Consider the following 14894-nt stretch of genomic DNA (forward strand, 5'->3'; position numbering starts at 1 on the left):
AAATGAGAATTTTTTCAATCACACATAAAAAAATTCCATTCCATTTTTCGGATACAATTCCGGATTCTTGTAGTCAGTTGCTTCGTGTTCTTGGCCCTCCAATTGTTTTTTTATACACTAGGGCACTGAGTGAGCCAAAGAAATCCTCTATTGGGCGGCACTGGGGCAAGTTTGTTGGGTTACGATCTTTCGGCACAAACGGTATCTTTTTCTCCTCAAGATACGCCAGCGTCTTCTTGGCGTAATGGGAAGACGCCTTGTCCGGCCAGAAGACGTACTTCCCATCCGCGTGATGCTCATTCAGGAACGACAGCAGGATTTTATCGAGGCACTCTTCTCGATAGATTTGTTGGTTGATTGCCAGACCGCTCGGCTTAAACCAAGGCTTTGAAATGCCCCGGTCGGAAATGAGGATGTACAACATAACCTTTTTTTCAAACTTGTGCTTGAACTTGTATTTCACTTCAGGCGGTGTGGATGACTTGTCGCTGGAGTAGTAATTATCATTTCCTCGAATATGCGTTTTGGACAGCGGAAAATAGCTTTCGTCGTCCAGAACGAAAGACGTCCTGCGGTAGTTTTTGGTCATCCACCGACACTGTGATTCAACTGTCTCAATCTGCTCCTCCGTGTACTACGGCGACCTCGTCTTCTTCCTGCAGACGATTCCTTCCATTTTGAGGGTCCGATGGATCAATACGTGGGAGCAGCCATATTTCCGATCGACATCACGCAGGCTGGTTGCGTCCTTGTTGTCAAACAGCTTCTTTAACGATGTCTTCCTCTGTTTCGTCATTATCGTCACCGGACGACCACTTCCGACCTTCCGCTCTACGTTCAGGGAACTCAGGATATGATATACCGTACTGACAGGTACATTTTTTTCCTTAAAATGTGCCACCGTGAACTTTTCTACTTGCTGGAAATGCGTTTCGTAGAACCGTACAATGCGTTCGCGGAGCACGTGCTGTTTCGACGCCATCTTTGCTTTGACTAAATTCAAACTAGCAAAACCAAACACGCCTACTGTTTCTAGGGAGCCCAAAGAGCAATTTTCTTGAAGAAAGAAAATTTTACGCTCTTTATTTGAGTTACTGAAAGGTATTGAAAAAATTCTCATTTTTTATTTAACACCCGTTATTGCTAACAAAGAAAATGAACCAACATTCATAAACGCAATCAGAAGTCTTAGACGTAACGCTGTGTAGCCCGGTTATTCTTGACAAGATTCTCGACAAGATGGAACGGTGGCATGACAGTTCAGAGAGAATACCGATATCCAAAAAAAACTGGGATCGGTATTCCCTTGAACTCGAGTCAAAAACTCTAAACTCAAAAATAAGGTCGATTCAGCAGCTTGAATCAGCTTCAAAAGAATTAAACGAAACGATAGTCTCTGCCTACAACTTCCAACTGAGACGATCAAAACGAAAATCCTGGGTATATAACTGCGAAAGCATTGAAAATACTCCAATTGTTGCTGGACTCAATAAGACTCAAAAGACCACTCGAACGGGCTAGGTTTCCTTAAAAAGGACGACGGTTCGTTTACAAAAACTCCCTCAGAAGAACTAGACTTACTGATGAAGACTCCTTTCCCGAGATCTACATCTGTCCACTGGAATACAAATCCTGGCTATAATAGTGACACAAAAAGTTCCCGAAGGTACCTCACAAGACCTGAAGGATGCAAAAGATGCAAAGGATGTCGCTAACATAGTTGCTGGGTTAGTCTTCACGAGGGCCAGAGTAGTAAACACGGTGAGATCCTTTCTACCTTACAAATCTGCAGGTGCAGATGGGATTTTTCCCGCCCTGATTCAAAATGGAGAATCAGAACTTATTCCACCTTTTATCGAGATTTTTAAGGCAAGTCTGTTACTAGAGCACATTCCTTCGATATGGAGACTTGTTAAAGTAGTTTTCATTCCAAAAGCGGGGAAACGTGACAAATCACTCCCAAAGGCATTCAGACCAAATAGTTTATCATCAATGTTGTTGAAATTTCTTCAACTATTGTAGTGCAGAAAGACGTTTCCAATTTTTTAACCTTTTCATTCCAGCTCGTTTTACAAATATGTAGATAGATATGGTTGTAGGTTGTATGGTTAAAAAATTGCTATTTAAGTAGATACAACAAGTAAGTATTAAATAGCTAAATTGAGCGACAACTTACGTTTCGTATTCTTCTAAGCACTACTATTTCAGGAATTATCTCTATGCTAATTGCAATTCTTCTAATTGCTTTCCCAACTATCCTGTCTTCACAATGCTGTCCGAATGAAAATCTAGAATTTCCCTTCTCTATATTTTTATAGGATTATTTCGATCGAGTACCAACGCTGATATTTAGAGGTGTGCCGACTATTATATATTTGATATTTCTGAGTCGTAACAATCAATATTGCTGAAAACTTTGGAAAATTATTATATGAATACATAAAGTCTGTATTCATGTCCAAATGCCCATTATCTTAATACCAGTTTACCTACCAATCAGGCGAGCCCACAGTAACTGCGCTTCACACGCTTGTAACCAAAATTAAAAAATCTCTCTTGTCAAAAGAAACCGCTCTTTGCGCGTTTTTTGACATCAAAGGTGCCTTTGATAATACTTCTTATCTATCAATGGCACAAGATATGAGGAAAAAAAACACTTCGATAACTGCATAGTCCAATGGATCCAGGGCACGCTTACACATAGACGAATCACCTCTGAGCTGGGCGGGTCGTCGACACCTGTGATTGGAACGAAAGATTGCCCACAAGGAAGGGTTCTATCACCTCTCCTTTGGTCACTTGTAGTTGACGACCTTCTGATAAGTTTAGAGGTAAAAGGATTCGAGGTTGTGGGCTCTGCCGATGATCTAGTCATAATGGTACGTGGCAAGTTCGACGACGTATTATCGAGCAGAATGCAGATGGCCTTAAACTTTACACAATCTTGGTGTATCACAGAAGATCTGAGCATAAATCTCTCAAAAACAACAATTATTCCTTTCACCAAAAAGAAAAATACTGCATCTACAGTATTTACATCTTGAGGGAAAGGAAATAAAAAGCAGCGCTTCAGTGAAATATCTAGGTGTAATCTTAGATGCTAAACTAAACTGAAACGCGCACTTAGATTCAATAATCAGCAAGGCCAACTCAGCCATATGGGCATGCTCTAAAATGATAGTAAAAACATGGGGCCTTAAACCAAAAATGGTTGTGTGGGTCTACACTGCAATTGTGCGGCCTAGGGTAACCTATGCCTCACTTGTATGGTGGCCAAAGACTAAGGAGACTGTAGCCACAAAAAAGCTAAACAAACTCCAACGACTAGCATGCGTTGCAATTACTGGAGCAATGCGAAGCACTCCTTCAAAGACATTGGAGGCTATCCTTCACCTGGTACCTTTGAACCAATATGTTCAGCTAGAGGCTAAAAAAGCGCTCTAAAGCTTGAATGATGGAAAAAAATACCAGACGGGGACAAAACTGGTCACTTGAGCATCCTAAATCTCTTACCCATTGGACCAGCCTCAGAGATGAACAGTGATTGGATGGAACCTTGGACTAATTATGACATTCCATACAGAGTGATCAAACATTATCGTTCAGTATGGGATGAAGGTGGCCCCAACATTCGTAATGGTTCCATCATGTTCTACACAGAACAGAACAGAACAGGTGCCGGAGTGTAGATCCCAGAACAAAAATCTTTGTGGCTATGGGAAACTGGCCAACAGTTTTTCAGGCAGAAATAACAGCAATAATGAAATGTTTAAATGTCTGCCTCAAAAGAAAATATAGACATGCTAACATCTGCATATTCTCAGACAGTCAAGCGGCACTTAAAGCTCTAAATGCTTTTGAATGCTCTTCAAAAATTGTCTGGGAATGCATTTACGGCAATTAAGTCAGATAAGTTCGGTACAATTGTACTGGATTCCTGGCCATTGCGGTATAAAGGGCAACGAGCGAGCAGATGAACTTACCAGGAACGGCTCAAACTCACCATTCACTGGTCCAGAACTGGTCCAGAACCATCTGTGGGATTTCTGACTGTGAAAGTGAGCTGAATAAATGGGAAGACCGGGAAGTGACAGCCAATTGGAAGGCTGCATAACTTAAACAGGCGAAAAAAAATATTACACCGAGTATTAAAATTACTCAACAGCTGCGAGCCTTAATAAGAAAGACTTAAGCACATTCACTGGTCTTGTAACAGGACACTGCCCGAGTAAATACCATCTTAAGAACATAGGTTTAGCACAAGATGGTATTTGTCGCTTTTGTAATGCCGAAAGCGAAACCTCGGAACATTTGCTCTGTAACTGCGGAGCTCTAACTAGACGTAGACTTCAACACCTTGATAAAGCTATTCTGGAGCCCAAGGAAATTTGGTCTGCGTCGCCGATCACGATTATAAATTTTATCAAACAGATTATTCCTGATTGGCACCTATCTCGCTATAGCTTTATAGTAGATAAGCTTGAAGTGTAGTATAAAAAAGGGGTACACCACAATAGTTCAAAATAATGGACACAGTGGTTCACACCCAACAGGGGAAAAAAACGTTACAAAAGGCACAAACACACCAAAAGTTATCGCGAGTCCATCGAGGATGACGAACGTAGTGGAGTGAAACAACTGTTGACTAATAACTACAAATTAATCGTCAGAGTATCAGAATACAAATTTTAACGGCGTTGGCTTCAAGGATGTTCGGTTGGCATTGTCATAGACATGATTCCAAAGGCTGAATCCGACCAAACATACCTCAAACGCATAATTACCGAACACAAGACGTAGAGTTATGAATACGATTCGCAACCAGACATCAGGAAAAAGAACGGCCATTACCTAATGAATCGAGAAAAAACAGTAAAACTGATAGAGGTAAGGGTTGAACAAATGATAAATAACTAAGGCTCGAACTGTTCTGTGAAGTTCAATGAACTCACTATACGTTTGTTCTTTAACATGTCTTCAGCAAACGTTTTTTGTTCTTGAACATGAGCAATCGACTTTCACTTTGCTGCTTAGATTCTGGTTCCAAACCTTTCGATGGCAACAAAGAAGATAGGAATCCAGTCAGCAGCGGAAACGATGGCGATGAAATATATATTAAGCTGTTAGCATCAATGGCAATGGCGACGGATTTCAACCCAGAGCAGGTTGTGACAATCAATCCGGAAGCGGATAAACGGATTGCTTTTCGATTGACATAAATTGCAATTGGTTGCAATTGAGAGCGCTTACTCCAAATTTGGGCCGTAATAATTGTACCAGCCGGCAGGCTGTGCATAGTTTAGTGACTATATTTGAGTCGACATTTCCGCTATGCGTTTTTGGTCAGATGCAAACACACGTGTGCTTCGAGAAACAACATTGCATTCGAAAAAAAACTGTTTAGTGTAGTTTTCGTGACATGTTGGAAGTCAACAAGACGGTGCCGTTTGCCACAACGCGAGCGTTACAATGAATTTATTGAAAAAAAAATGTAATGGGTTGTATCTAGGACACGACCACAGTTTTCGACGTAGAACTACGGAATTATAATATTCAATTCTCTTGTTTATCACTTCGGATATTATTTTAGAATGCATCGAATTTTTTGTAATATCTTTTAAGCTATTTAATTTTTTATTACTTCAGTAGACTCGAAAGAGTCGAGTAGAGTCAAAAGCTATCAGCACTTCTCGTTTATTTGGTTCAATTCGCATCAGACTTTCTCCTTCCCACTCAGATATTGATCACAAACTATGAACCCTTTTGCTCCTATATTCCGCTTGAGATGTGATCGAACCCCACAACATGCAACATTAATGTTACCCTGCTGGTATTTGGAAGAATACTTTCATGAAATATACGTTTATCAAATAAATGCAGTGTATATCTTTATTCCAAAATTCTGGATACTCTTCCATATCCGCACTAGCACAAAAAATTCTCGTATGCTGTTCTTCTTTGTCGTAGCACACCTCGATACAGAGGGCTTCCCCTCCCTGTATCGAGCTGTGTATGTATGTGTGTCAAATCAGCATTAGGCTTAATAATATCCGCTCGTTGTGTTATGCTAGCTCACTCGCATCTGTGTTTTCATTCTATTCTATTTATGGTTTTAGCCTCTAGCCCTAAGGAGGGCTCTTGTGAAAAGAAACTCTATTTCATACTCCTTCTTCACTCGACAAGAAAACAATCTTCTCCTGCTCGACGCTTTGCGGTAACCATGTTGCTTCAATGACCAACAAACGAGAAGAAGTGTGGCTTCAAATAGCGGATGGCTTATTTAAACCAAATATGTTCCTCGTTATTGACAGCTCTGTTCGGGAATGCACACAAATCGGCAGAACAAATTTGTGGGAAAATGAAAATGCTTCCAGTTTTCATTAATTTAAACTGTTTAGGCATTAGTGGATTCTACTGTATAGTATATCAAACGAATCTTGAAGAATTTCCGATTCCATTGGTGTGTAAAGTATCAGAATTCGTTCGCTGTGAAAATAGTTATTAACGTCAACTTCATTTCACAAAAACGTGACCTGTTTTCTGATTTGGCACCTTTCCTGAAAGACGTAGTTATACGTCAAAAATTTGTTGATGTTTGGTTGATGCCATTGGATTTCTTGTATGGGGCTATGTCAAGTCACTGGTCTATCTCAAAAAGCCAGCAACTTTAGAAGTGCTCAGAGACAACATCCAACGCGAAATTCTCAATATTTCGGTCGAAATGTATGACCGATTAGTGGAAAATTGGGTTCGACGGATCGATTGCTGTGAATGAGCCCGTGGGGGTCATATGACCGAAAATGAAATGTAAGAGTTGAACTACAATCAAAATAAATTTAAACTCAGTATCCTCAAAAACTGTGTTGTGTAAAAAAAAAGTGGACAAGTCCTTAATGAATGCCCCGTTATTAGGGCTTCGTTCCACTGACCAAGGCCGTTTTAATTTTTTTCGACTATCCTGAACGTGATTTGTCTATCACATTGAATCAGTCTAACATTTGTGGATGTAATCTAAGTCGCGGTTCCAATACTCAACAGTTTTGGAAGCAGTTGCTACGTTAATGCTTATAAATTATGAAACATACCAGTGTACCGTGGGTTGCCCCCTCGACCTCGGCCTCCACGCCCGCGCATTCCTCCCCGGCCTGATCTGGAGCCCCCTTCCACGTCGCTACTGTACGCTCGGTCCGACCTGCGATTCATCGAAAAGTTTTGCATTGAGCCCATGGTGGCACCCTGAATCGCCCGCAATTGCTGATCAATTTCCAACTTCTCCTGTCGCAGTTGTTCCACTTCCTGGATTTAAATAAAAATAAACATATCGATCGATTAAAATATGATTACTTGCGCGTCGGCATCTCGCGACCCACCTTCAAATGCACTAGATGATACTCGAGCAGCACTTTGGCGTTGGCAATGCTTTCCACCGTGCCAACGAACACGAAAGGCACCTGGCCCTCCTCCCGGGGGATGCTCGGTTCCGGCTCGTTGTCGCCTTCGATCTGCAAGTGGAACAAATTGAACGCTCATGTACCCCACAGAACTAGCGCCAGAGCGACGCTAGCGTGGTTTCAACATTTTTCGAGTCATCACGCTCCCTCATTTTGTCACCAGGAAGAGAAACAAGAAATACAGTGGAAGGATTTCCTGACAAAGACGAAAACGTTGACAAACCTTTACACGAACTACGCCGCTCTTGTCCACGATCTCCTGGATGATGCGTCCGTTCTTGCCGATCACCTTGCCCACAAGGTTCCGCGGCACCTGCAGCGACTCCTCGCTGTACTCTAGCATGGCGCGGGCTTTCCTCACCGCCTCGTCAGTCTGCAAATAATTGAAACATCACCGCTTAGTAGTTCTTTTGTTTTCAACTGGAAAAAAAACGGACAAACCTCGCCAGAGATTCGGAAGGTGCAGGTGTTCTCCTCGAGCTCGATATTGAGCACGCCGTCTAGTTTGCGGGCGGTCTGGATGTTGGCCCCGTGCGCACCGATCGCCAGCCCCATCAGATCGTCCCGCACCTTGAACTCGTCCGTGAATCTGCGCGTGCAAACGAGTGAGCGAGAGAAGCGGTATTAGAATGGGACTCTGCACGCGTAACGCAACATATAACATACATGCGCTCCGGACAAACCAACAAAAACAAAATTGATGACAAATGAGATAGCATACTAGTTCTAGCTATGGTATTACTAGGGGCACTAAAATCGTGACAAATGCTGGTAGGATCTGAATAGTATTCAATTTTTCAGGTGGGAATGGAAAGAGAAAAACAAAATAAGCCTAACAGAAAATCTGTACGAGGTCAGTGTCCAATAATGTTATGAACTGGTTTCCGAAGCCGCCTCGAAAGTGTCTCTATCCACAGTGACAAGGAAAGAATCGCGCGTGAACCAATCTCGAAAGAAGACGTAAAACACAAAAGAGCTGTTCCACCGCGAATGACGATTTTTTCATAAATTTTATTTTTGTATTTTTTTTTATTTGGCTCGAGTTTTGCAGACGCTTTCTTTATGACCAGAAAGGACAAGTTTTATCATCGGTTTGTCATTTTGACTTTAGCTTTACTGTTAAGTAGGGGCCTAAACACAAATTGCTTGGAAATTTTCGAAAAAATATAACTCAGAAATGGTTGGTCCAATTGATCCGGTGTCTTCCACAATGCTTTAGGTTATTATGGAGGCTGTATGGAGAAAATATGTACTGTTAAAAATGTTTTATTTTTATTTTATTTCGAAAATAATACAGAAAACTCAAGTTTCTCAAAAAAGGAGTTTTTGACTTTTTTATATAGGGTTTGGGATAAAGAAATGTCGTATTTCTAATCGAAATTTGGCGCTTCATACTTAAAACCAGTGTTGAAAAAAATCATCTTCATTCAGCTCAAAAGCTTATATTTTCGGGCTAGGTTGCATCGAAAACCTATATACTCCAAACGAAAATCAAAATGACAGATCCAAGCAACCATTGAATATGAGCAAATGAACTTTTGTTCATTTATGTTTTGATGTTTATTTTTCCACCCAATGTCATTTTCATCTTGATTATTCAGAATGCCAGAACAGAATTTCATTTTAGCCAAATGAATATCAGCTGTTGTTTACTTTTAACCAGAGGTAGCTGTGTGCGGCTGGATTTTATGTAGGTCGGATTGTACTGATGCTTAAGTCCTTCCAAATCAACGCAGGCAACAAGAAGATTATGATGTGTTGTAATCCATTTGACCATCGAGTCTAGGAGCAATTGTTATTCAATTGCAATACGGTGTTTAGGGATCGTTCGCGATGCCGTTGTTACCGTCTCGCCAAACAAAATCCTGCGCGATTTCTTGCAAAGATCGTTTCATTGAGCTCTGTTCTCTAAATGATCCAGCTTGACTAATTTTATTTTATTTTTGAATTTTGGCTCAAAATCAATGCCAGAACGAATATCGTTTCGAATGTGAGAAATATCTATTTGTTGTTTTTGATATTCAAAATATAAATAACAGCGAAGTTATGAACCCCACTCAATGCCGCATTCATTCATTATAGCAAATTTGTTCATGCATCAGCGATATGAACAAAATGAACTCGTTTGTTATTGTCATCAATATAATGAGGGCAATGTGTTTCGAGCTGAAAAAAAACAGGAAGTGGGTTATATCTATGGTATAACCGCAAGGGTGACGTAGGACTATCGTTGATTTAGAGATCATTTGTTTAAAGTTGAATCTAAATCCATTCTGAATGAATGAATATATGAATATTTGGGGGACTTCGAAAACGAGAACGTTACGTTGGAAGCTCAAGGTTTTATGCATCCAATATTGGATACAAAAAACCTTGTTCTGAAGAATAATCTTCAGAAGCCTTCCTGCTAACTGCACTTGAATGACAAATCACAAAACCAAATGTATGTGGTCGCAGTATTATATGGATATAAAACATTAAAATAAACTCGCATGAATGTATTTTTCAATTACCAGGGGAACTGGCAGATTATTTTTCAGCAACGATTAGATCTTTCCGGAATTTTCTCGATGCTGAATAGCATCCAAATAAAAATACTCCTTTCAGTTTGGCCTGCAAAAAACTTTTCTGAACTCTAATCCATCAAATTTGGAGCCCTAAAAAGGGCCGTTGATTATATGCTAAGCTAATATAGCACGCTCTCCTTGGATTCGACGGGCCAGCTGAATGTCCTTGGGCTTGATGTGACGCGTTTTGCGTGGATTGCACACAAATTGGTATCTTCGAATAGGCCTCCTGCAGCGTCATAACCGCGGAACTTTGGAAACGCAAGTCGGTTTCGAAGTCCTGAGCAATTCCACGAACCAAATGTTGCAAAGGTAGCTTGCGGATCAGCAATTCTGTCGACTTCTGATAGCAACGAATTTCACGCAAAGTTCCCGGTCGATAGCAATGTGGCTTATTCGCGCTTCCTGCGGCTGGTGCGCTTATCCGAGCTGCTTTCGTGGTGCCTTACCACCGAAAGACTAACGAGCTGCTTTCGTGGTGCCTTACCACCGAAAGACTAACGAGCTGTCTGCTTAATCCCGATGAAACGAGTCCTCACGGTGCGAGAATAGAGTAAGAAATGAACGAAAGCAAAGGAAGCACCACATTATAAACCATAAAAGTATAGAATGTAAACCCCACCCTCTTTATTATATAAGCTTACTGTATACTTACTTCGTTGTTATTCGTTTCTCTCCCAGGGTAAGCAACGAATATAATAAGGGTGGGGTTTAAATTCAATTCTTTTATGGTTTATAAAATGACGCTTCATTTGCTTTCGTTCATTTCTTACTCTACTCTCGCACCGTGAGGACTCGTTTCATCGGGACTATATAAGCAGCTCGTTAATCTTTCGGTGGTAAGGCACCACGAAAGCAGCTTGGATAAGCGCACCAGCTGCAGGAAGCGTGAATAAGCCACATCGCTATCGACCGGGAACTTTGCGTGAAATTCGTCGCTATCAGAAGTCGACCGAATTGCTGATCCGCAAGCTACCTTTGCAGCATTTGAATCGTGAAATTACTCAGGTCTTCAAAACCAACTTGCGTTTCCAAAGTTCCGCGGTTGTGACGCTGCAGGAGGCCTATTCGAAGATACCAATTTGTGTGCTATCCATGCAAAACACGTCACATCATGCCCAAGGACATCCAGCTGGCCCATCGTACCCGAGGAGAGCGTGCTATATTAGCTTAGCATATAATCAACGGTCCTTTTCAGGGCTCCAAATATGATGGTTTAGAGTTCAGAAAAGTTTTTTTACAGGCCGAGCTGAAAAGAGCATTTAGCGAAAATCGTGGTGTCGATGATAATTCGATAGCGATAGGTGCCATGGATACGGATTTCATAATGAAGAATATGAAATATATGACATGATGTAGTGAATATATCCTCATATCGAAGAAATCATTTTGATGAAACTGCATTATAAAATTATTTGTGTACGAATGCCGCAATCGATAGTGTTCTCTAATTTGCGCTGGTTAATTTCCTCGGAGGACTCGATTCCTCCTTTGAGCATCAACAATCTCTTTCTGGCAAAACGAAGTGGTATGAATCACATTTTTCGAAAGATAAAATGAAGATGTTTTCTGCCAATTTCCTTCAACCTCCAAACATCTCTTTCTCCCGTTTGTCGTTATTGCGTTTGCTAATCCTTTCTCGCAATACCCATTTCTCGTTTGAGAAATTGTTGAGTAAACATCGTTTGCCAGTGCGCGTAGAGCGGGAATTCATTGCACCTCTAATAAATTGCCGAAAGCCGTGGTCTTCCTTTGATCGCACTTGATTGAAAAATCCAAAACGAAATGTATTTGGTCGCAGCATTATATGAGTAGGAAGCAAATAATCGCTCGAAAATTACATGATTTTCGCGATGTGAAACATTTTCCGTTTTTCATGTTATGCATCCAATATTGGATACGAAACTTTTCTACTGATGGGGAAAAATAATATTCAGAAGCTTTCCTGTTAATTGAGATTGATTGAAAAATCACAAAACCAAATATATTTGGTTGCAGTGTTGTATGGATAGAAAACATTAAAATGAACTCTTTCGCATGAATGTTTTTTTTAATTCCCAGGGGAACTGGTAGATTATTTTTAAGCAACGATGATAGCAACGAGGGTTCCGCGCGTGTATGTGTGTGTGTGTGGCGACTGCTCCGATGTTTCAAGCGGAACCGTGGCATCACTCTCCTTCTGATGGATTCCCTTCTGACCTTAGGTGCACAAACAGGCTCTTGGTGACACCGTTCATCAGCGCTTTCATGATAAACGAAATTAGCTTCACAACAACATGCTCCAATCGCTGTTCAATCATAACTGAGTGGGTTTACGAGCGGCACTCGCTTATATCCGATTTTTGATTTCAATAGCCTGTTTTGAAAGCAATTTTAAGACTATTGAAACAAGTTTTTGGATGAAAAAGTAACAAGTATATGACGCGTAGACATTTTATCTTTCAAATGAAGTGTTTATCATACCATTTCGTTCAGTTGTTTAAGAGCTATTAACGCTCAAAATCTCGGTCTCCGGCGTAACGCTTTCGTTCTCGAAACTTTGGTTTTACACTCCGGTATAGAAATGAAAGACGTAGTCCTACGTCAAAAAACATTCGAAAACGACCAAAAGTTGAGAAATTCCGGTAAATGCAAATTGTGCACACTTTCAAAGAATCGGATATAAAAACAGTGAAACAGTGCGGAAGACACCAAATCATTTGGGCCAATCGTTCTGTTTTTTTTGTTCTAACCGTGCTAATTGTGCTTTTTGATAATAGAGAATGCGGCTGCAAAATTTAAGCCAAATCAAAAAATGCAACCAAAAAATCGACCTTCGAATTCAAATGGAATCGCTCATCAAAAAGGAAATTGAAACGAAAACCAAAACTACTTGTGTTTGCTTATCAGTTATCAGGTGTTTTGAAGCTGGATTACCTCTCACTCATTGATTGTCCAATAAAAGCGGAAATTCTCGGATTGTTAGTGAAATTTCTGGAAATGAAACGAGACGCATAGAAGAGAGAAGAAAAAAGAGTAAGAGAGCTAAGGGTTTTGTGGTCTTCCAAAACGGTGCAAAAATGTTAAGAAACGAAACGGAAACATTAAATCTTGATCTGCTGTTGTTTTTGTGTCTATCTTCTGATCTCTTCTTCTTCTTCTTCCTCTTGTCTTCTTCGACGGATCTCACTAGCGCACAGGACGGTTAGCAAGCAAATGATGGCGGTGGTTGTGGTGGTGAATGGAAATGGTGGTATCTCAAACGTGTAAGTGTGGATAGTTTCGTTCCTAATTCTAGCCAATTGATGCAAAAATGGATCGGGATCCCAACTCGCAACACTCACCCGCCCGAACTATGCAGCTTTGTCGATTCTAGTTGTCTGGCAGCTTCTTCAGTTCGTTTTAGTAGCATCACCTGTAACATCATCATGAGTAAAAAGGTGGATGGGTCTGGGCCCAGAGGCACGGGCGAAATCTTGACATAGGACTATGATTGTGTGTAGTAATTGCATTTGAATTGAGTTTTTTCATTGTTCAAAATATGTATTTTTGTTTCCTGTTTCCAGTATGTTAAACAGGTTAGATAAGATAACGTGGTAGAATCTGGAACCACATTCTGTTAAAAAATGTACAAGAAAATACCATTTTTTTTGTTCGTCTTTCAAGCAAAATAACTGTTGGATAAATTTCCTGTCTAATGGTATATAACACAACATATGTCGCAAAAACAATTTTGAGTAATATGCGTTTGAAAACTCTTAATGAATCGTTAAATTTTTCGTAGAATGACCCCCTATACAGAAATCAAAGACATAGTCCTATGTCAAAATGCTCAAATCCAAGATACAAGATAGAACAAAGGTTCTCCTACCTTCTGGCTTAAATTCCGGAAACACATCTCCTGCATCATGGTCGCCCGCCGCTGGGTCGTTTCGTTCCTTGATATCACCAGCAGCGTACCCCGTTCCGGCACGTACCTACACTCGGCCGCACCGATCGCCTTCTGAAACTCCCGATGCACGCCGTCGATTTTGGCACTGCTTAGCATAGAACTAGTTTCGATTAGTGGGTAAGGTGCTTAACGGCAAAGAGAACAACGTGTCATGCGACCAACCCAACGCGGGTTTGAATACTTACTATTCCCGTATGTCCTCTGGTACCTCGATCTCGAACCGGTAGAACGTCTTGTCGGTAATGGGTGGGTTGGTGTTCTTCACCCGCAACCGATCGGCGGACACGATTTCCGTGTAACTGTTGTCCCAGCCGAGATACTCGACCACGAAGAAGTCGCCCTTCATCATCTGAACGAGAAAAAGAACACGGCGATTAGGGATTACCTTGGGTCAAATTTGAACAGTGACCCACCTTAATGGCCGCTCTCCACCAACCGCACGCTTCGTTTTCGTTCGATCGGGAGTACACCTCCACTTCCATGTGCTCGCAGAATGTGGTCGCGGTCTCCGTCGGCGGTAGCCGGACTTGACTGAACAGAAATTTGGACTCCTCCTGCCAGCTGGAAATGGGGGGAAGGGAATGCTACACTGACACAGGATAATCCTGGGAAAACGCATCGGCACTACTTACTCATTTTCAAATGCCACCATAACTCCATCTTCGAAAACGTTCGTCACAACTCCCTAAAGAAATGGCACGTTCCAGAAACAGAATCGGGGAATACCGCGCATACGAGTAAAAAAAGAATAAAAAAGGGAAGTTAGTAAGTATGTCACATACAATATTAGTAGATTTGCTGTCCTACTCTATAAATATTTTCAGCAAACATTTATGAACGCGAAGACGTTGTACGACATAACTGTAACTGGCAAAACGAGCGAAAAGGTCAAACAAGAAACATGTTTGACACGCCTAAAATGTATGTCTCTAGGGAAATGAAAAT

General features: G+C 41.1%; 1 protein-coding gene across 5 annotated transcripts in view; it reads right to left on the minus strand.

Annotated features, from left to right (window-relative positions):
* Nucleotides 1-14894, minus strand: part of LOC129761199 (fragile X messenger ribonucleoprotein 1 homolog) — a 32757-nt gene that overhangs the window by 3840 nt on the left and 14023 nt on the right. Inside the window, exons 2-11 of one of the 5 annotated variants that reach the window (XM_055758926.1) lie at nucleotides 14582-14634; nucleotides 14363-14510; nucleotides 14135-14298; nucleotides 13869-14034; nucleotides 13342-13412; nucleotides 12935-12991; nucleotides 7893-8040; nucleotides 7675-7824; nucleotides 7371-7502; nucleotides 7086-7296 (exon numbers count right to left, since the gene is read on the minus strand). In XM_055758926.1, coding sequence (XP_055614901.1) covers nucleotides 7086-7296; nucleotides 7371-7502; nucleotides 7675-7824; nucleotides 7893-8040; nucleotides 12935-12991; nucleotides 13342-13412; nucleotides 13869-14034; nucleotides 14135-14298; nucleotides 14363-14510; nucleotides 14582-14634 — 1300 coding nt within the window. Of the gene's footprint in view, nucleotides 1-7085; nucleotides 7297-7370; nucleotides 7503-7674; nucleotides 7825-7892; nucleotides 8041-12934; nucleotides 12992-13341; nucleotides 13413-13868; nucleotides 14050-14134; nucleotides 14299-14362; nucleotides 14511-14581; nucleotides 14635-14894 lie in introns of all 5 variants that reach the window. The other 4 variants (XM_055758920.1, XM_055758916.1, XM_055758935.1 and 1 more) reach the window with 4 other exon arrangements.

The sequence above is a fragment of the Toxorhynchites rutilus genome, chromosome 1 (assembly GCF_029784135.1).
Source record: "Toxorhynchites rutilus septentrionalis strain SRP chromosome 1, ASM2978413v1, whole genome shotgun sequence".
Lineage (NCBI taxonomy): Eukaryota > Metazoa > Arthropoda > Insecta > Diptera > Culicidae > Toxorhynchites > Toxorhynchites rutilus.